This window comes from Monodon monoceros, unplaced genomic scaffold (genome assembly GCF_005190385.1).
Source record: "Monodon monoceros isolate NGI ecotype Baffin Bay Population unplaced genomic scaffold, NGI_Narwhal_1 Super_Scaffold_13, whole genome shotgun sequence".
In the NCBI taxonomy this organism is placed as follows: Eukaryota; Metazoa; Chordata; class Mammalia; order Artiodactyla; family Monodontidae; genus Monodon; species Monodon monoceros.
Genome location: NW_021703769.1, coordinates 45765064 through 45787539, shown reverse-complemented (window position 1 = coordinate 45787539; position 22476 = coordinate 45765064). Strand labels below are relative to the sequence as shown.

Below are 22476 nucleotides of genomic sequence, written 5' to 3'. Positions count from 1 at the left end.
TAACTGAGAACTTCTAAAAAAAGACTCTTTCAAAATTTTGCAGTTCGATCTAAAAGACACGCTAAGTGTTACCTTAAGGATTTCCTAATGCATGATGCATTAGGACAACACAAAATGTTGAGACTCAGACAAAGAAATCCAACAGTTAAAAAGATTCCTTTACTTGCAACCCACCCGTAACTAACCCAAGAACCTTTTAAAAATAATTCAAAAGTAGCTGCCAAAGATTCCCATCGATTCATCACTGGTGAAATATCCAAAAACTTACAGGAGTTGCAAGAGTTCCAAACTATAAATCTATAAAAATAATAAAACATCTCTCAACAGGAACAGGAAGGCCCGGACTCCTGCTCGGCAGCGTCCGCATCTGGGTCTTCCTCGCCAGGCTCCTTCTCCTGCTGCTGTTTCTTCCACAGTTTGGCCATGGCCAAGAGCTTGAGGTTGGGCTGGTTGGCAGCATCTTCCGGAAAGATGTAATCATAGTATTCTTCCCAGCCTGCATCCGACTACAGGAAAAAAGTAAAACAGTTAAAAGATAAGCTAACACATGGCTGGAATACATTTCAGTTAAAGTGGAGAATTCTCACTGGGAAACCCAGGGTTCAAATTCAACTTATCTTCATTGTGCAAAACAACATCAAAGTCTACTTGGAAAGCAGAATTTTCAAAGAGAAATTAGAAGGGCCTGGCCTGGTAGAGTGGGAGTAATTGCTGTTGGATGGGTGTTGCTGCAGCTGTAGCTCACTGAGAGCTACAACCTGGTGGAAAATGCCCTAAAAATCTAAGCATAGCTCCTGTATGGTCAATCGAAAAGGCAGTCAGTGTCTTCAACCCCATCTTGCAGTCTTACGTGTGAGTCTTTAAATTTTTAAAGATTTACTTAGTATTTACCCAATAGTGAAAGCCATAAATCTGTGATTATCCTGACACCCTGCCTTTGAATCCCACCTCCAATCGGGCACTGATTTCACTTCCTAAAGGTCGCCCAGGTCCCAGCTCCCAACACCACCTTGCTTTGCTTACAGTAGCCTCCCAACAGACCCTCCTCCAACGAAGCCCCTCAAATCAACCCGCAGGAGACACCAACTGTGTCAGAGCTTTACTACAGCCTACAAAGCCTCCACCCTGACCTGCTTAATGCTCCGGAAATACATTTCATGCAGTTTCTGGAACCAAGCACCAGGAAGAACCTTTGCCAACCCCCACCCCCCACCGTTCTCCAGCCCTGGGTGGACCATACACCCTGCTGTGTTGCCATGGTAGCCAGACTGTGACTGTCTCCTCCTCCAGCTGTCAACCCCCTTTCTCAGATTGTATACACGCCACTTCAAAGTATGTATTTCAAATTCGGGTGCATTTCTGCTCAGCTGGCAGGAAAGGACCAGCTCATGGGCTCAGTTCTTACCCCATCATCAGCTTGGACCTTTCTTCTCTTCTTGACTTTCTCTGGCATGAGTTGGTCTACTCTCTCCTTATCTGATACTGTTCCAAATTCATCTTCAAAGCTTCGCCAAGATTCCAGCAACATAAGTCTCTCTTCCTTTTCTTCACAGTTTCGCATGGTTTTGTTAGCCTCTTCATAAATTTGTCTGCATTTAGCCAAACTTCCTTCCTTCCCTGAGGACAACTCAAACTGTGCAAAACTGATCCATACCTTAAAAAATATTATTAAAGAACCAAATTAACCATGTCACCCAGAAAACAATAATGTAATAATAAAGCTAATTTCTTGTTAGTGACATCTGAGCATAGTAACGTGTTCATCTCTAGTATTTCAATACAACAGACTGACTAGATGCTTCTATATAGTAATGGTGAAGCAGTCTGCTTCTACATCCAATTAGGTGTCTGAAATAGTCTCAAAATCCTGAAGTTTAATTTTTTATTCAACCCTACGATATCCAAGTTATTTACACGCAGTATAAATATTGACCTGGTATAAGCTTAACATTCCAAAGTCCTCTGAGACTCACAAGCTCTCTGTAAAAGTAAGGAAATCATATAAAATAAATATACTAAAAAATCCCACACACTTAAAATATAGAAATACACTATTTCTTCCGTCCTATTTCTTCCAGACTGTTGATTCAAGCAAAATTAAAGATAACCCACAAAGCACAGGATACCTTGACATGTTGTGTCCGTTGAAGCAATCGTCGGTAAAGATTTCGTGTTCTTTCGGTTTCTTCCTGCTCAATTTCAAAATCAATATATGATTTCCAAAGCACCTAAGAAAGATAACTTCATAGGTCAGTCTTGACATTTAAGAAGCAACATGCCCCTATCCAAAGTACAGCCTAACTAGCATTCTAACCTAGGAAATCTAGGAACCTAGAACTTTCATGACCAATTAAGGAACAGACTGTATGTGGATACAAGAAATAATACTGGTGTTTACAGACTGGCCAAAATTTGGCTAAGTGTCTATATTATGAGAAAAAAGACCTTGGGTTCACTTTTGGATTCTCTTCTGGACTTATCAAAAAGAGCAGGGTAACTTGCCAAACCTCCCAGGCACTGTCATGAGGCTGCCACAAACCACGGACTTGCGGGGAGAAAACAGGCCTGGATCAGCCAGTGCACACCGTTTTTGTCTCCACTCTAAGTTCCCTGATATGCCTGAGTCCAACTCAACAAGCATCCAGGGCACAGCTGCCCACCCGCCTGGCACAGCCCGTCAGGGCACAGGGACCAGGAAGATGTGGCCCAGACGCCTGGAGGCCGCAGTCTGTGGAGCGGCTGAGGCCAAGTGATGGGACCAGTGACACATAGAGCCCTGCCCAGTGCAGTCAGCAGGGCCTGGTGAACCGCTCAGTGCAGGATCACACCAGAGCAAGAGTCACTGAGCGAGCTCAGTGGTTCCTGAGAGGTTCATGCTATCCTAGCTGTTGTTTGGTGCCACCTTGCGGCTCAAGCTTAGATCCTGACGGGATGATTTCAGGCCCTGTGGCCAGCCAGGCCGGCCTGGACAGGGGCAGTGGTACCTCCAGGAACATCCTGGTTTAGTGAGAGCCTAATCCAGGCAAAACTGCACCAGAGGGATCCGGGGCTGTGCAGTCTCAACCTTTACCTCCCTTGTTCTCCAGGTGGCCTTGACTGCGCTGCCCTGGCTCATCCTCTTTAGCCTTCTGTTGAGAGAAAGGGAGGAAGATCCCACCCATAAGATCCCAATTCATCCTGGCGTCACAGTGGGGCTGTGTTGTGCTGTGCTACCCGACTAGAGAGGGCTGCTTCCCCCGCCTTCCTGTCTCCAAAACAGAAAGTCCTAATCTGAGTGAAAAAGGCTATAGGTGAGATGGTCTTTATGCTCTAAGAGGCACACATATTCACAAGGTCATCTGAGGTAACACTGGGCAAGCGTCTAAGATAAAGCCATAGTCACCCCGCGGGCCTCACCTCCGGCATGTCCAAGCGTGGCTGACTGATGGCTAACTCGTAGATGGCCCGGGCTCTCTCGATATCGCCAAGGATTGTCTCTAATTCTGCAAATTTAATCCAAGAGGTACAATTTTCAGGCCCAAATTCCAGGAACTTTTCATAAAGCTTCCGGCATCTGTCAAATTCTCGAAGCTGTAGCTCCAGTTCTATGTAACCTTTAAATAACTTGTTCTTCGGACACTTGCCTATGGAAGTTCCCTGGAAAAAAAGATAACCGACCGCTGTGATGTCTGAGTGGGTCTGACTTGTGCAGACATCCTCAGCCTGGCCTAGAAGCTGTCCTCTGCTGAGCAACAGCCTTGGCACATCAACACGGCGCACCACCCTCTCCCTCTGCAGTAACGCACTGCTCAAACTGGCTCGACAGAGACCAAAGGAAACCCTCCAATTCACTCAGCTGTCAAGTCGGCCTGTTTTGCAAGAGATATAGTGTTCCAGAACTGTTCAGAAAACTATTTTGAATTTCACCTGGTTTCTCAGGATGTCCTAGTGAATGCGGATGTCAGATGGACAACACCTCCCATGAGTAAAAGGATAATCAAGGGACGAACCCTGCTGCCCACAGCCAGGGTGAGAGTAGCTTACCAGAAGGATAGCTGCATCTGATCCTATTAAGAAATTTTAGAACACTTGTTAAGAGGAAGGTGCACTTAATACACCAAAAATCTTGTACAGGATCAGAATACTAAAGATCTAAGATTCGATGTCTCTAGCTGGAGGAAAGATCTGGCAAGATCTTTCTTAGAGATCTGAAAGATCTCTAACTGTCCAATGTTGACACAGAATAACTTAAGCATCATCACCCAATCTTTCTTCAAAGGCCGTGCTTTTGAACAAGTCTCAGGTTATAAAGGCACAGTATTTCTGCTGCCTTCTCAAGAGGAATTACATAACCTGTAAGCATTAAGATTTTAATTTCCTTCTCGAAGGACTTAATGATGCATCTTGAGCCTTTCTTTACTCACCAAAGCTCTTCTGGCAAATGGTAAATTTTTCTGTCTTATTTCAAACTGTGCATACAGTAACCACATTTTGGCAAATGTGAACTAGAAAACAAAAGCACAAAAACTCACGTAAGTTAAATTTAAATTAACAAGGGCCACAGACGAACTTCCCTAAAGCTACAGAGCTAGGATGGACATATCTTTTCATTTATAAGCTAAGAAGACAATATTTGACAGAAATTAGGAACAGTAATCTAGGCACTTCACTGTAACGCAGGGCTCTGCAGCCCCTACTGAAAGGCAGCTTTGTTTGTGGGTGTGCTGTGATCAGGCAGAACATGGCCCTCTATTCTAGAAGGCAACTCGGTTAACACCTGTCTCTCATGCTGGGAAATACACAGAGATCATGTGTTAACCATCCCCAGAACACGCGTGTTCCCTGCGCCTGCGGACGACCACACAGGTGCCAGCAGCAGGTTGGCTGTCCCCTCTCATGCTGAGCTCAGTCTCTTCTGATTACCATCCTCCTGGAATTTCTCCATTAGCATATGTATCAGTCACTGGTCACTTAACACAGGCTGCCTGCTCAACTAGACTGTAAGCTGTTTTCAGAGGCAAAGAGTGTATCTTATTCTTATTTATGTTTTCCACAGAGCCTAGCACAGGGAAGAGCCAATCAATAAATATGATTTCACTGAATTATTTCACAAGTAACAGATGCAGGAGTTTGATGTGTCTGGCACAGAACATTTAGAGCAAACATACCTTTTTATGAGGAATGAGTTCCAAAGAGGCTTGGTAAACTTGTCTTGTCCTCTCCGGATCCTGCATTAGGATAAGAAATTTGCACAAAATATTTACGTCTATTATTAATACTAATTTTACTATTACTAATAAAAATATACACCCCTAACATTGAATATGTTCCTACAAGTTATTTTCAAACCCTGATTGCATTTATGATCAAAATTGAACTGCCTCTGGCCATCAAACTTTGATCACAGAATCACCCACAATACAGCCCTCAAACTCTTTTGCCTGACAGCAGAAACAAAGATGTTCTACAGTCTCAGATCAGCAGCAGAAAGTTAACCTTTTCCTATTAACTTACACACAACCAATTTCTGAAAACTTGCTAAAAGTAAGAATGTGCAATCCAGCTGGGATCCCTCTTCATGAGAAAACCCAGGAAACTATAGATAATGAAACTAAGGGCTAGTTCATTGTTCCTTTTCAAGTTCCAAGTAATAATCTTGTTGCATCTCAAGATTTAAAAAAAATACAGCAAAACTAAAAACCACCTCACCTATGTCCACTACAGGTGTACAGAGTTTAAAACGTGGCAGAGGGGACTTCCCTGGTGGCATAGTGGTTAAGAACCCGCCTGCCAACGCATGGGACGTGGGTTTGATCCCTGGTCCAGGAAGATCCCACATGCCGCAGAGCAACTAAGCCCGTGCACCACAACTACTGAGCCTGCGCACCTAGAGCCCATGAGCCACAACTACTGAAGCCCGTGTACCGCAACTACTGAGCCCACGAGCCACAACTACCGAAGCCCACGCACCTAGAGCCCATGCTCCACAACAACAGAAGCCACCGCAATGAGAAGCCCATGCACTGCAACGAAGAGTAGCCCCCGCTCCCTGCAACTAGAGAAAGCCCGCGTGCAGCAACGAAGACCCAACGCAGCCAAAACAACCCCCCAAAAAAAACAACCTTATAAAATGTGGTGTCAGTTCCCAGCCGCGCTAGCAGGGCCAACGCGCAGGGGGAGGAGCCCCCCCCCAGCCACCCCAGGACTAGGCTCTGCACCTTTGCCTCCAGCTCCTCGTAGAGGGCGTAGTTGATCCACAGGTAGATGTAGCGCTTCCAGTGCCTCTTCTCCTGCACAGGCGGCACGTTGGCGATGGCTCGCTCGTAGACTTCCCGCACTGTCTCTGCCTCTGCGTCGCTTTCGACCAAGCGCAAGTAATCGAACCATGCATCGTAGTTGTGCGGGTTAGCCTAGAAAGATAAGGTTAATAATTAGAAACCAAACCCAGAGCTGCACCTGCGGGACTATGTGAGCTGAAAGAAGGCCGCAGACTGACTTTCTGTACTCTAGCAACTTTTTTCTAGACTTTACAGGCTATTTCATTTAAAAATACCATTCTTGAGGTTCTATAATAGAAAAGGAAAAGCACTATAGAAGACTATTAGCCAGAGGTTCCCCCAGCAAAGCCCCTTTTATCTACAACAGCTTATTTTTTTGGACTATACCAATTTTTCATTTTTTTTCAAGAAGGTGTAAGTGGAAAAATGACTTAGAGACAAATACATAAAGATCAATAACAATTGATGTTTTTTCCTTTTTTGTTTTTTTTAATGAAGCAGCAAATGGTAATCAGAGTAGACCCCTGCTCTGGTGGTGCCCTGGATGCCTCTCCTCCACAGAGGTGAAGGGTGCCAGCTCCCCGTCTTCCCACCCCAGCAGCCACCGCACTTGGCTGAGTAAGGACCCCTGCTTGAGGGTCTGGTGCACACGAGTGGGTGATGTGGAGATGAAGCACACTGAGAACTGGTTTCTGGAAGTAGTATCCCTTGGTGGGTCAGTCATCCCTGGCCAGACTGAAATGTGACTGTCTCATCTCCTGCTCCAGGACTTTCTGCAACTGCCCTGATTCCTGCCCATTATCCAAGTCTGCTCCTCCAGCTTCCTATTGATTCTGTAAACCTCCCAGTATCTATAGCTATGAAAACAGACATCTATTTTTTTATAAGTGTCTTTGTTTATATATGTGACTCCATAGCACTATGCCTAGATTTAAACTTATGATGGAATTATACCATGCTCACAACTGCAAAACCTGCCTTTTCAATTAACAGCAATATGTCTTGAACATATCTTGCTGACCCCATTTAATACCAGACTTAGTCCTTTGTTTGGAGATATCTTAATTAATTTGGCCAAGCAGAAGTATTTTAAAATACAGAGCAGAGCAGTAAAGGAAAACACTACTACCTTTGAATTCAAATCAAAATAGTACATTACAGACAGAGATGAGAATGGAACCCTAACTACAATATGTCTTTTGTTCAAGCAATTAAGCCAAAAGGTAATGTATAAAAATGGGTTTTTTCGATCAATCTCTGACTCTTCCACCTTCTTTAAAAAATGAGCTCAAATGGATTTCAGATTGCTTTTGCTCAAGTTCTTTGTGTATAATCAGCAACCAACAAAGTGACTTCCAACATGCGAGTGGCAGAGCAAATCCAAGCGCTGTCTGCTTGCCTTTTCTACCAGCCCCGTTTACCTCCCCATCTGGAATGCCAATTTACTGCACACACAGGATGGAGAGCGATGCTGTGGCCCAGGACTAGCCAGCAGGTCCCTGCCAGCACAACCACTCACCGCCAGTGCTCACCTTCACCTCCTCCTCGTACTGGAACCTCCGTTTGCTCACGATGATGTCTTCAATGCCCCGCCTGTCACCAAACTTCTTCTCAAAGATGGTGTAATTTTTAAAGAGTTCCTGGGCTTCCTGCTTTGAAATTCGATCCAGGGCGTACTTATAGATCACTCGTACCCTCTCAAACTGAAAGCAGACAGGATGATTATCTTCCAGAACACAGTATTCTCATTCTAGCCACAACTTGAAAAGTAATTATGACATAAAACATTACTTGTAAGTTAGATTATGAGGCCTCAAAATGTCCAAAGTACGACTTTTCTTCTCCCTTTTGTTGAGGTACTTTCAGCCAGGATGGACTGACACTCTCCTCTGAGCCCCACATTTAACAGTGTACCTAACGCTGCCAGCTGGATGTCGTCCATGCACCTCAGACTCACCCAAGCTCGCTCCTCCCGCCCAGCTGGGTCGTTGTCAGACTCCCCGTCCTGGGCAGTCACACCCACCACCCTGATCACACACCTGCTCTGTCAGGGGCCTCCCCAACTCCTCTCTCCTGCATTCCTCACACTGGCTGCTTCCACAGCCCAGCCCTTTCTACCTCCTCAACACAGCCCTTCACTTCTCCCCAGGCCTCTGCCGACCCACCTCCATTTCTCCCTGGACCATGTGAAAAGCGCCCCCATGCCCACTCTGCCGCCCTCCTCCCAATACACTCTGCATGAACCAGCCAGAGGCTCCCCTCACAGCACAGATGACATCCGACCACTTCCTGCTTAAGACCCTCCACACTTCCCACCGGCCTGAGGACAGAATCCGAACTCACCTCTGGGACCTGTGCAAGACCCTGCATTCAGATCCCAGCCAACCCCTCCCCATCCTGTATTATCTGCGCTACATTTCAGGATTATTTCCCATACATACTATGGGAGAAAATAACTGACTTCTCGTGGGACAATCTCCGTTTCCATTTCATATTCTGTTCTCTGTACTGAAGGCTCTGGGGCTTTTTGTTTCCCAGGTTCATTACCTGTAAAGCCCTTTAAACAGAGTATCAAATGACTCAGTTTACAGATGATATTCTCATTTAGGTTTAAAGACTTAATTTTGAAGCAGAGCACAACAAAATGAAGACAGTTATAATATAACCCACAATCACGCACTCCCAGTCTGCAGCTTAGCCAGATATATGCTGTTTTCCTTGAGAAATCACGTTTTCATATTTTGAAAGCATTTTCTCCAAGGACAAGTGAATAAGAAAATGTAAATGAACTCAATGTGTACAAAAAGTAATCTTTTCTAAGCTGTTTTGCAACATAATCAAGTTCCTTTAAGTTTACTTACTTCTTTCTGATTTTCCTCAAATTTGGCAAAGGCAACATAAAGGTGTTCATCCATATGTTCATCCCCAAAGAATTCGACAGCTCTCTCATACACCTTCCGCGCATGGGCAAAGTAACCATGCTTTTCTTCAAAGCGGGCGTACTTGATCCAGTTCTTCACATCAGGGTGCACAAGAACAAGTGAGAGGGATTAAAGAAAAACCAGGCAGAACGTGGCTTAAAAAACAAAAACCCAAACCCAAACCCAGAACCTCAACACCACACACTACGGGTGGCTACAGGGGTGATAACACATGTACAAAGGTGGAGACCCACTAACCTGTGACCACCCAAGAGGCCGTGTCTTGTTTGCGTGGCCTCCTCCAATTCTTATTCAGTATTTCAGGAGTGGTACAAACAGGAGTTTGGAGCCACGAAAAAGCTGAAGCCTATGACTAGCCACGTGATCTGGACAAGTCATTAATCTTATCTAAGCCTCAGTTTTATCTATAAATAGAGGAAAATAATACCAACCAACCTCATTTGATGATTGCCAACTTTAAATGAGAAAAATGTGTGTAAAGCTCTTAGCAATTTCAGGCCAAAAGAATGTGCTCAACAAATGGCACTTTTTGTAGTATCTGCTCAATAACATTAATATTTGAATTACTGATTAAGCAAAAAAAACATGTGGGAGGAGTCAAGATAGCTGAATAGGAGTACATGGAGCTCACCTCACCCCACAAATACATTAAGAATACATCTACAAATGGAACAGTTCTCACAGGGCACCTGCTGAACACTTGCAGAGGACCTCAGACACCTGAAAGGGCAAGAAAGATCCCTGCGTAACCAGGTAGGACAAAAGAAACAAAAAGAAGAGGAAGGGGGATGGGACCTGCGCCCCTTTGGGGGAGCTTAAGGAGTGGGGAGGCTCCCGCACCCAGGGAAGCCCCCTCCCTGGTGGGGAGATCAGCTGGGACAGAAGGGGAGCTTCAGGGGCTTGCAGAAGAGCGCAGCAACTGGTCTGTGGCAGGCAGGACAGGGTGTGACCTACACAGATGGTCCCTGCCTCAGCCCTGCACACCCCAACCTGAGATGTGTGTCTGTCGGTGCAGAAGGGGATGGGTGCTGGAACGTGGCGTTGGAGAGCAGATCCGGGGAGAAGACTGCCGTTGGCGGCACAGAGACAGCCTGGAGGGATAGGAGTGTGGAGCTCCGGCAACCAGGAACGTTTGTGGAGGAAGCTGGGGCTGCCATTGCAGCCTCCTTCTCCACGTACCAGTCCCTGCCTCCACATGCACTGCGAGGAACTCCCACGTGGGTGGGCTTGACCACCCCAATTCCTGGCCCAGCCCCCTCCAACCTGAACCTAAGGAGGAACAGGCCAAGACACATACTGTTGTTTTTTTTTTTTTTTTTTTGCAGTATGCGGTCCTCTCACTGTTGTAGCCTCTCCCGTTGCGGAGCATAGGCTCCGGACACGCAGGCCCAGCGGCCATGGCTCACGGACCCAGCTGCTCTGCAGCATGTGGGATCCTCCTGGACTGGGGCACGAACCCATGTCCGCTGCATTGGCAGGCGGATTCTCAACCACTGCGCCACCAGGGAAGCCCCTAAGACACATATTAATCAAAGTGAGAAAAATTAAATACAAAGAAAAAAATATCAAAGCAACAAGGGAAAAGCAACAAATAACATACAAGAGAATCCCCATGAGGTTATCAGCTGATTTTTCAGCTGAAACTGCAGGCCAGGATGGCGTGGCACCATATTTTTAAAGTGATGAAAGGGAAAAACGTACAACCAAGAATACTCTACCCAGCAAGGCTCTCATTCAGATTCAATGGAGAAATGAAAAGATTTACAGACAAGCGAAAGCTAAGAGAATTCAGCACCACCAAACCAGCTTTACAACAAATGCTAAAGGTACTTCTTTAGGTGGAAAAGAAAAGGCCATGACTAGAAACAAGAAATGGGAAAGCTCACTGGTAAAGGCAAACATAAAGTAAAGGCAGGAAATTATCCACACACACATTATCAAAACCAGCAACCGTGAGAAGAGGAGAATACAAATGCAGGAAATGGGAAATGCATTTGAAATTAAGAGACGAGCAACTTAAAACAACCTTGTGTATATATATACATAGACTGCTATATCAGAACCTCATGGAACCTGCAAACCAAAAAACTACAATAGATACACACACACACACACAAAAGCAATCCAAACACAACACTAAAGACAGTCATCAAATCACAAGACAAGAGAACAAAAGAGGAAGGGAAGAAAAAAGACCTACAAAAACAAATCCAAAACAATTAAGGAAATGGCAATAAGGACATACATATCGATAACTACCTTAAATGTAAATGGATTAAATGCTCCAATCAAAGGACACAGACTGGCTAAATGGATACAAAAACAAGACCCATATATATGCTGTCTACAAGAGACCCACTTCAGATCTAGGGACACAGACTGAAAGTGAGGGGATGGAAAAAGGTATTCCATGCAAATGGAAATCAAAGCTGGAGTAGCAATACTCATATCAGACAAAACAGCCTTTAAAATAAAGACTTTTACAAGAGACAAGGACACTACATAATGATCAAGGGATCAATTCAAGAAGATGTAACAATTGTAAATATAGATGCACCCAACATAGGAGCACCTCGATACATAAGGCAAATGCTAACAGCCATAAAAGGGGAAATCGACAGTAACACAATAATAGTGGGGGACTTCAACACCCCACTTTCATCAATGGACAGATCATCCAGACAGAAAATCAATCAGGAAACACAGGCCTTTAAATGACACATTAGACCAGATAGACCTAATTGATATTTACAGAACATTCCATTCAAAAGCAGCAGAATACACTTTCTTCAAGTGCATATGGAACATTCTCCAGGACAGATCACATATTGGGCCACAAGTCAAGCCTCGGTAAATTTAAGAAAATTGAGATCATATCAAGCATCTTTTCTAACCACAACGCTGTGAGATTAGAAATCAATTACAGGAAAAAAACTAAAAAACACAAACACTTGGAAGCTGAACAATATGTTACTAAACAACCAAGGGATCACTGAAGAACTCAAAGAGGAAATCATAAAATGCCTAGAAACAAATGACAACAAAAACACAACAGTCCAAAACCTACTGGATGCAGCAAAAGCAGTTCTAAGAGGGAAGTTTACAGCAATACAATCTTACGTCAGAAAACAAGAAAAATCTCAAGTAAACAACCTAACCTTACACCTAAAGCAACAAGAGAAAGAAGAACAACAAAAACCCCGAAGTTAGTAGAAGAAAAGTAATCATCAAGTTCAGAGCAGAAATAAATGAAATAGAAAAAAACAATAGGAAAAAAAAATCAACGAAAAGCTGGTTCTTTGAAAAGATAAACAAAACTGATAAACCTTTAGCCAGACTCATCAAGAAAAAAAAGGGAGATGCCTCAAATCAATAAAATCAGAAATGAAAAAGGAGAAGGTACAACTGACACCACAGAAAAACCAAGGATCATAAGAGACTACTAAAGCAACCATACACCAATAAAATGGACAACCTATAAGAAATGGACAAATTCTTAGCAAATTCTTAGAAAGATACAACCTTCCAAGACTGAACCAGGAAGAAACAGAAAACATGAACCAACCAATCTCAAGTACTGAAGTTGAAACTGTGATTAAAAACTTCCAACAAACAAAAGTCCAGGACTAGATGGCTTCACAGGTGAATTCTACTGAACACTTAGAGAAGAGTTAACACCGATTCTTCTGAAACTTTTCCAAAACACTGCAGAGGAAGGAACACTCCCAAGTTCATTCTACAAGGCCACCATCATCCCAATACCAAAACCAGTAAAAGGTACCACAAAAAAAGAAAATTACAGGTCAATATCACTAATGAACACAGATGCAAAAATCCTCAACAAAATACTAGCAAACCGAATCAAACAACACATTAAAAGGATCATACACACCATGATCAAGTGGGCTTTATCCCAGGGATGCAAGGATGCTTCAATATCTGCAGATCAATCAGTGTGATGCACCACGTTAACTGAAGAATACAAACCATAGGATCATCTCAACAGATGCAGAAAAAGCTTCTGACAAAATTCAACACCCATTTATGATAAAAACTGTCCAAAAAGTGGGCACAGAGGGGACATACCTCAACATAATAAAGGCCATATATGACAAACCCACAGCTAACATCATACTCAATGGTGAAAAACTGAAAGCATTTCCTCTAAGATCAGGAACAAGGCAAGGATGTCCACTGTCACCACTTTTATTCAACATAGTTTTGGAAGTCCTAGGCATGGCAATCAGAGAATAAAAATAAAAGGAATCCAAATTGGAGAGAAAGTAAAACTGTCACTGTTTGCAGACGACATGATATTGTACTTAGAAAATCCCAAAGATACTACCAGAAAACTACTAGAGCTCAATCTGGTAAAGCTGAAGAATACAAAATACACAGAAATCTCTTGCATTCCTATACACTAACAATGAACGATCAGAAAGAGAAATTAAGGAAACAATCCCATTTACCATCACATCAAAAAGAATAAAATACCTGGGAGTAAACCTATTATGTAAGAAGGCAAAACACTTGTACTTAGAAAACTATAAAATGCTAATGAAAGAAATCAAAGACGACACAAACAGATGGAAAGATATAACATGTTCTTGGATTGGAAGAATCAGCACTGTCAAAATTACTACACTACCCAAGGCAACCTAGAGATTCAATGCAATCCCTATCAATGGCATTTTTCACAGAACTAAAAGAAAAAAAGTTTTAATCTGTATGGAAACACAAAAGACCCCAAACAGCCAAGGCAATCTTGAGGAAAAAAAAAGAGTTGGAGGAATTAGGCTCCCTGGCTTCAGACTATACTACAAAGCTACAGTCATCAAAACAGTATGGTATTGGCACAAAAACAGAAATACAGATCAAGAGAACAGGATAGAAAGCTCAGCGATAAACCCACACACCTATGGTCAACCAATCTATGACAAAAGAGGCCAGAATATAAAATGGAGCAAAGATAACCTCTTTAATAAGGGGTGCTGAGAAAACTGGACAGTTACATGTAAAAGAATGAAATTAGAACACTCCCTAACACCATATATAAAAATAAGCTCAAAATATATTAAAGAACTAAATGTAAAGCCAGATACTCTGAGAGGAAAACAGGCAGAACACTCTGACATAAATCGCAGCAACATCTTTTTGGTTCCACCTCCTAGAGTAATGAAATTAAAAACAAAAATAAATGGGACCTAATTAAACTTAAAAGCCCTTGCACATCAAAGGAAACCATAAACAAAACGAAAAGACAACCCACAGAATGGGAGAAAATATTTGCAAATGAAGCAACCAACAAGTGATTAATCTCCAAAATATACAAATAGCTCATGCAGCTCTATATCAGAAAAACAAACAACCCAATCAACAAATGGTCAGAAGATCTAAACAGACATTTCTCCAAAGAGGACAGACAGATGCTCAACATCACTAATTATTAGAGAAATGCACATCAAAACTTCAATGAGGTATCACCTCACACCAGTCAGAATGGTCATCATCAAAAAGTCTACAAACAGGGCTTCCCCAGTGGCGCAGTGGTTGAGAGTCTGCCTGCCGATGCAGGGGACACGGGTTCATGCCCCGGTCCGGGAAGATCCCACATGCTGCGGAGCGGCTGGGCCCGTGAGCCATGGCCGCTGAGCCTGTGCTCCGCAACAGGAGAGGCCACAACAGTGAGAGGCCCGCGTACCGCAAAAAAAAAAAAAAAGTCTACAAATAATAAATGCTGGAGAGGGTGTGGAGAAAAGGGAACTCTCTTGCACTGTTGGTGGGAATGCAAATTGATACAACAACTATGGAAAACAGTATGGAGGTTCCTTAAAAAACTAAAAATACAACTACCATACGACCCAGCAATCCCACTACTGGGCACATACGCTGAGAAAACCATAATTTAAAAAGAGTCATGTACCACAATGTTCACTGCAGCACTATTTACAATAGCCAGGACATGGAAGCAACCGAAGTGTCCACTGACAGATGAACAGATAAAGAAGACGTGGCACATATATACAACGGAATATTACTCAGCCATAAAAGAAACGAAAGTGAGTTATTTGTAGTGAGGTGGATGGACCTAGAGTCTGTTATACAGACTGAAGTCAGAAAGAGAAAAACAAATAACATATGCTAACACATATATATGGAATTAAAAAAAAAAAGGTTCTAAAGAACCTAGGGGTAGGACAGGAATAAAGACGCAGACATAGAGAATGGCATAGAGAATGGACTTGAGGACACAGGGAGAGGGGAAGGGTAAGCTGGGACGAAGTGAGAGAGTGGCATGGACATATATACACTACCAAATGTAAAACAGGTAGCTAGTGGGAAGCAGCCGCATAGCATGGGGAGATCAGCTCGATGCTTTGTGACCACCTAGAGACGTGGGATAGGGAGGGTGGGAGGGAGTTGCAAGAGGGAGGGGATACGGGAATATATGTATACGTATAGCTGATTCACTTTGTGATACAGCAGAAACTAACACACCATTGTAAAGCAATTATGCTCCAATAAAGATGTTTGGAAAAAAACACGAACTACATATAGAACTGCCATATGATCCAGCAATCTGAGCATACATCTGGAGAAAACTGTAATTTGAAATGATACATGCACCCCATGTTCACTGTAGCAGCATTTACGATAGTGAAGACATGGAAACAACCTAAATGTCCATTTACAAAGGAATGGATAAATGAGATATCGTACATATATACAATGGAATACTACTCAGCCATAAAAAAGAATGAAATAATGCCATTTGCAGTAACATGGATAAATCTAGAAATTACCTTACTAAGTGAAGTAAGTCAGGCAGAGAAAGACAAATATATATCACTTATATGTGGAATTTAATTTAAAAAATGATACAAATGAACTTTTTTGCAGAGAGAAACAGACTCATCGATCTTGAAATCAAACTTATGGTTACCAAAGGGGAGATGTCAGGGGAAGTGATCGACTGGGAGATTGGGATTAACATATACACACTGCTATATATAAGATAAATAACAGGGACCTACTGTATAGCACAGGGAACTCTACTCAATGTTCTGTGGTAACCCATATGGGAAAAGAATGAAAAAGAATGGATACATATATATGTATAACTGATTCACTTCGCTGTACACGTGAAACTAACACAACACTGTAAATCAACTATACTCCAATAAAAACTTAAGGAAAAAAAAAGGAAGTTCCCTAGCAGTCCAGTGGTTAGGACTTGGCGCTTTCACTGCCATGGTCCAGGTTCAATCCCTGGTTGGACAACTAAGATTCTGCAAGGTTCGTGGCGCAGACAAAAAAAAAAAATCTTATAAAAAAAGAAAGGAAGAAAGAAAAAAACATGTCACAAAAGGAAAACTTCTAACCAGAGCGAAAAGAGAAAGTTCTGAATTACCATTTACTTCTTCACAGGACGTATGTATTTTTAATCTACCTTCCGTGAAGAAATCGTTAATTTTTTAAGTAGTAATACATTCAAATAGGGCAACGATGTAAAGAGTGCAGGCTCTAAAGCGGCTACTGGGTTCAAATCCCATCTCCATCACTACCCGAGAGACCCTCTCCTGCCTGTTTCCTCATCTGTAGAATGAAGCAATTTCCTGAGTCACAAGGCTGTGGTGGGGATTAAAGAACAATATCTGTAAAGTGCTTAGAATAATGCATGGCACAAAGCAGTCACTATAAATGCTGTTGTTAAACTAGTAATATCAAAATGAGTAGTCATAATTAAGATGTTAAAATTGCATAATAAAGTTGAGTCTTGGATCTCGCAGTAGTTATGTTCTATGAAGTCATTCTGCCTAGCAAATACCAAATCACTACTCCTAGGGGAAATACACACACACACATATATATACACACACACACACATCTCACACAGATTGTGATTTTAAATCCTAAAAACAACTAATGTTGGTAGATTCTATTTTATTTTATGAAAGAGAAAACAAGTCTCAGAAGTGTTAAGTGACTTGCCTGAGGCTGCCCACCAGCTGGTGCCAGAAAAAGGATTCAGCCCCATCCAGCTGGCCCCAGAAAAAGGATTCAGCCCCATCCAGCTGGCCCCAGAGCGGAAGTGTCTCTCTCCCCTGTACCGCCCCTCCCATCCCTTGACCCGGTCATCCTTGCAGGACAGCAGAGACACAAGGCAGATGACTGTCTTGTTTGTCCTCAACTGGGACCACGTGCCTTGGGTGATTCAAAGTTTTCATCACTCTGGGCTTGTCTGCAAATGACTGCCAAAGTACCACAAATACTGATTTTGGGTTTACAAATAAACTTTAGCAAGTAGGAGAATTCACAAGTACAAGAACAGTGAAAAAGTAGAATCAACTATTTCAAGTTCCTGAGAGTGCTTTCCCGTGTTACCATCTCCTCTTCACAGTCAGCCCACAGCGGGAACTTTTACCTTCCTTTTAAAGATGAGGACACCAAGGCTCCAAGGAGTTACCCGATGCATTGAGGTCACATGGCTAGTAAATGGTAACCCTCTAGATCGACTCCAGTACCAGTGCTAATGACCAACATACACCCCAGAACAAACCAGGACCCAATGCAGCGGCCAGGGCCTTAGGATGTCACCTTCCACAAAGAACCACATTGTTAATGCCAAAGTATAAACAGACCAAAGTCTCACTGGAAAAGATTCAATCATCCAGACCACAAACTTTTTTTCTGACCAACCTGTGTCCCTAGAAAATATAAACGAAGTCTACGCAGCAGATGTTGACTTCTAGGCCAACATCAATGACCACATGTCCCAACCAGACCACAGCCCCACGGGACTGCAGCACCTGGGAAAAGGGCACCACACAGACCCGTCCAAAGGATATAGCGTTCGTAAATGGTGCGAGCCCGATCCACCTCTTTGTATCTCAGCTCGAAGTTGATGTAGGAGTGCCAGGCCTGCTCCTCTGGCTGCCACTCCATCCAGCGCTCGAACACCTGCCGGGCACCCGCCATGTTCCCCAGCATCTCCTCCATGTACGTGTACTTGTACCTTTAACAAAATCATCCCAAATTATCTGTCATGGTCAAAATGACTTAGGGAAAAAAACAGTCTCTGGCAATCTCTAGCTCTAACTTTGTTAAATATGAAGAAGATTTAGGGCTTTCTCTTCCCTAAAGGTTAAGTCAAACATGTTTTTCTTATTAAAATGTAAATCTGAAAAGGATCAACCATTGGAAAAAAGGATTTTTCTCCTCAAAAGTTGCTTAGTTTGACAAGATGATTTTTATGCATAAAAGATTACAACCAAAATTTGTTTTGATTACACAGCTATTATACATTGAGATTATAACTTAGCAGACTAAGGGACATTAAAAAGTACTGATAGTATGTTTAAAGAAAAAATAAGATGTAAGATTAAATATATATACGATTACAACTATAAGTAAAATAAATACACAAAAATGTGGATATTTGTAGTCTACAAAAGGCCATTTCAATAGATCAGAAACTTACCAGAACTGGTTGACGCGAGGCAGAGTCGTTATGGCCCGGTCCCAGATATTTCGGGCATGGTTGACCTGGCGATTCTTCATTTCCATTTCTGCATATTTCAGCCAGAGTGTAATATTTCGATAGTCCACATCCAAAGCACGTTCGTATATGGATCGAGCCCTAGAGAAGCAAGATTTGGAGGGTATCAGAAACAGTACACGCGACACACATGGCAAGCATTTGAAACCATCTGCAATGCTCTGCTATTCTGTCAGGTGTTTACCATGAGCCAGGTTCTGGGCATAAGAAGGTGAAAAGATCTGATGTTCTCAGGAACCTTAACAAGACTCAGAGAAAGACTGACATTCGTGTAATTGCAACGCAGTGTGACAAATGTTATAGTCAAGGTCTGCACAAGGAAGTAGAGGGGAAAGAAATGAAAACGTCTGGTGGAAAAGGCCAGGCAGTAGGTAAGAACTTGGGAAAAGTTCCAGAGGCCAAGGTGGGTAGGGAGGATGCTCAGTGCGGGCAGAGAGAGCAGCCAGATGTCAGGTTGAGGAGGCAAGATGTGTCCAGGGAGCAACAGGTGCTCGGGCCCCGCCAGAGCAGGTGGCAGGCTGGGAGAACACAGAAAAGGGAACAACAGGAAGGCTCAGGCTGTGATATCATCTTTTTGGCCACTGGTTTTCAGTGGAATAATTTTTATTTAAAAAAAAAAATCCCAATATGGAGACAGCAGATGGAACTGCACTTCTCTGGCTATAAAGTGTGTGCCCATGGCAAGACCCACCTTGGAGAGCCTCCACTGCTCCCCCCAGGACTGTTCCACCACAGTGGCCCTCACGCCCCTTAAAGGAACCCTAGGGTCCCATGGAACAGACTTTGAAAATTATTACCAGAGACACACGCTTTTACTCGTGCTTTAACTTTTGCTATGTTTTAGTATCTGGTAATTTATGAATTTTTATTTATACAATTACATGCTCAGTGATTTTTACCTTTGAATCTCCTTTAGGCTCTCTTCCCATTGTGCGTATTTTATCCAGTTACTAATCACAGTCCTGTTTTTTCTTATGTTATCTTCAAAAGTCTGGCAAAAGGCAAAAAGGGTCAAATTAAAGGGAAAATAACTAAAAATGATATCGTCTTTTGTCTATTGATCTTTGTACTAAGAAGTTTATTCATTTTGCTCTTATTTAAGAGAAATTACATCCTGGAAGCCTCAAGAAATAAGAAACCTACTAAAGAAGGTTATGGTCACAAGTGTTTCCTTAAAGTCTTACATGCAAACAGAGAGAAAAACTTCAGATAAAAAGAATTATTAGTAGAATTGTTGATATTTTCTCTTATTGCTCATGACAACTAACTGGTACTTTAATATACTCTACACTTTTCCTAATAAGAAAACGTTTTTACCTATTTAAGTCCTCTCAATGTCTCAGAATTTCATACACAGCTCATTGAGGATAACTAATAAGTAGATACAGTAAGATTAGCAGTTTAAAATGATCCCACATCCTAGGGTGAGAAGGTCAGATCAGATCCCCAAGTCTTCTCGCGGCTCTATCCCAGGTGTTACCTCTTAACACACAAGGTGGTACAGACAGAAGAACATAATGCAATCTCGCTAATTCCACCCCTCCTCCAGCTGTCTGTTGTTCTGCCTGTTAAACTTCCACTCATCTTTGTTTCAGCACCAAACATTCTGTCTCTGATGGATTTAATTTCTTGAAGACAGACAACTCATGGCATATTTCACAGAGCTCAGCACAATGCAATCACCTGGTAACCAGAAGTTATACTATTCATGTGGCTAGAAACACTCACCTCTTCTTAGCTTCTAGTCTCTCTAACCAGTGAGGAACTTTTCAAACTCTGACCTATAAATTCCTAACAACATCAACAGACTAAAAGATATCACATGGACCCACCTTCCTCTTCCTCAGTTTGTAATCATTTAACTCTTCTTCATCTGTGATCTTCTGTTGAGGGGGAGGTGGAAGAAGCTCAAGTTCTCTTTCCTTAGCTTCTCTTAGCAGTTGCTCTGCAGTTATCTGCACCTCAGCTGGGGCTTTGTTTTTCACCTTTTAAGACAGGAAACATTTCTATTTTTAGCAAGTGCTCTCCGCAAGAAGGTTTAAGAACAAATGAACATATTTTTGGATGTGAACTTTATAAACATTACTACAAGATGCCCTCTTTGCATGACATGCTCCCATTTCTCTATGAAACAAGGTAAAAAAAAAATTTTCTACCTTATGCAGGGTATCTATTACAAAGCCATAGGTAAAAGCCTCAAGAGACAAGATAGCACAACCAGCAAGTTTTCCCTTTTAGAATAATGTAATAATAAAGTTCGAGGCTGCCTTGGTAAAATTCTCACAAAAGGTTTTGTTTTATCAAGATGTGTGCCATTTCTTATCTGGCATTTCAACCTCTATTTACAGAAGTCTTCAACTTCTGCCCCAGGTGGATAACTGCGTTTGACTTTTCATGGCATTTCAAAGACATATTCAGTAAGTTCCCATCATTAGACTGTAAGCTTCTTGAGGTCTCAGAGCTGTGCTATCCAACACAGCAGCCATGAATCACTTTTGGTGAGTCCAAACTGGGCTGCAAGTATAAAACACACACGGGATTTTGAAGACTTAATATGAAAAAGAGAATAAACTACCTAATTAAACTTTTTATATTCCTTACATGTTGGAATGACACTATCTTGGCTACACCAGCTAAATATATAAATTAAAATTCACGTCACCTGTTTTAACATAGCTATGAGAAAACTTACAATTACCTATGTGGCTCATGTTATATTTCTATGGGACCCATGGAGCCCAACAGAAGTTTATGGAACTGAATTATAAGAAATATTAAGTATTTAATGCCATGTGTGGAATGACGATAATGATAATGACGATGGCTCATACCTAATGAGCATTAACTACCAGAAGCTGTGCTATGTGCTTTCTACGCATTATTCTCAGGGGGTCATCTACATGAGTATGTAAGGGACAGGCTCCAGAAACAGACTGGAGGAAGAGTATCTGTAAATGCTTTAGAACAAAGCCTGTCACATATATTAAGCACTCGCTAAGTATTAGCCGCCGACGGAAATATCAGCGCGTTTCAGATATTTTGTTTAATTGCTTAAATTATGCCAACACACAGCTCTTCTCATCTACTCTCATTCCCTCCACTCTCAGCTGGGTAACTCCTATTCCGCCTTCAAGGGTCAGCTTAACCATCTCTTCCTCAGCAAAGTTTACGCTCTAAACCCCTCAAACAAACCCAGATGCCACGGCATATTCCACTCGGCCTCAGTAGCCTTTGCAAGGTTGCAATTTTACACTTAAGGTATCTTACTGGAGGGCTGCTCGTCGCCCGCCCTCGTTGGAGCCCCCCAGCGCCTAGCGCTTACCCGGCTCAGCTGGTCTGTATTGAAGGACCCCACTCCTTCCCTCGCAAAACACCTCCCCACACTACGGCCCCGCGGACACTGGTGTGTCTCCCCGCCCCCCGCCCCCCACAGGCTGGCTCCCCCGCGGTCCCGCACGGGGTGGGCCGGCTCCCGGGACCACACGCCTCCCGCCCCGGGCACCACTCAGGCGGGGCCAAACCCTCTCCTAGGCCTCCTTCCACGAAGCCCCGCGCCGCCGCCTACCTTGGCCACTTTGGGGATCCTCTGCTTCCCGGCCGCGGTGGAGGCCGCCATGGCTGCAACGGCAGACTCAGGCGACCCCTAGACCCCAGAAACGGCCCCACGGTACACGCCCGCACTCCAAACCTTTCCAACAAGCTGGATCCCGGAACGGGA

General features: G+C 43.0%; 1 protein-coding gene across 1 annotated transcript; it reads right to left on the bottom strand.

Moving 5' to 3' along the window:
* Positions 1 to 140: 140 nt before the first annotated feature.
* Positions 141 to 22465, bottom strand: CRNKL1 (crooked neck pre-mRNA splicing factor 1). Its single transcript, XM_029220312.1, has 14 exons — positions 22324 to 22465; positions 20591 to 20743; positions 19658 to 19749; positions 18681 to 18839; positions 18049 to 18215; positions 9119 to 9297; positions 7790 to 7960; positions 6198 to 6389; positions 5148 to 5207; positions 4404 to 4484; positions 3397 to 3636; positions 2127 to 2228; positions 1406 to 1654; positions 141 to 506 (listed from the first exon to the last, which is right to left on the bottom strand). The coding sequence occupies exons 1-14, from the start codon at positions 22372 to 22374 to the stop codon at positions 321 to 323; spliced, it is 2082 nt and encodes a 693-aa protein (XP_029076145.1). The 5' UTR covers positions 22375 to 22465; the 3' UTR covers positions 141 to 320.
* Between the last annotated feature and the right edge of the window lie 11 nt (positions 22466 to 22476).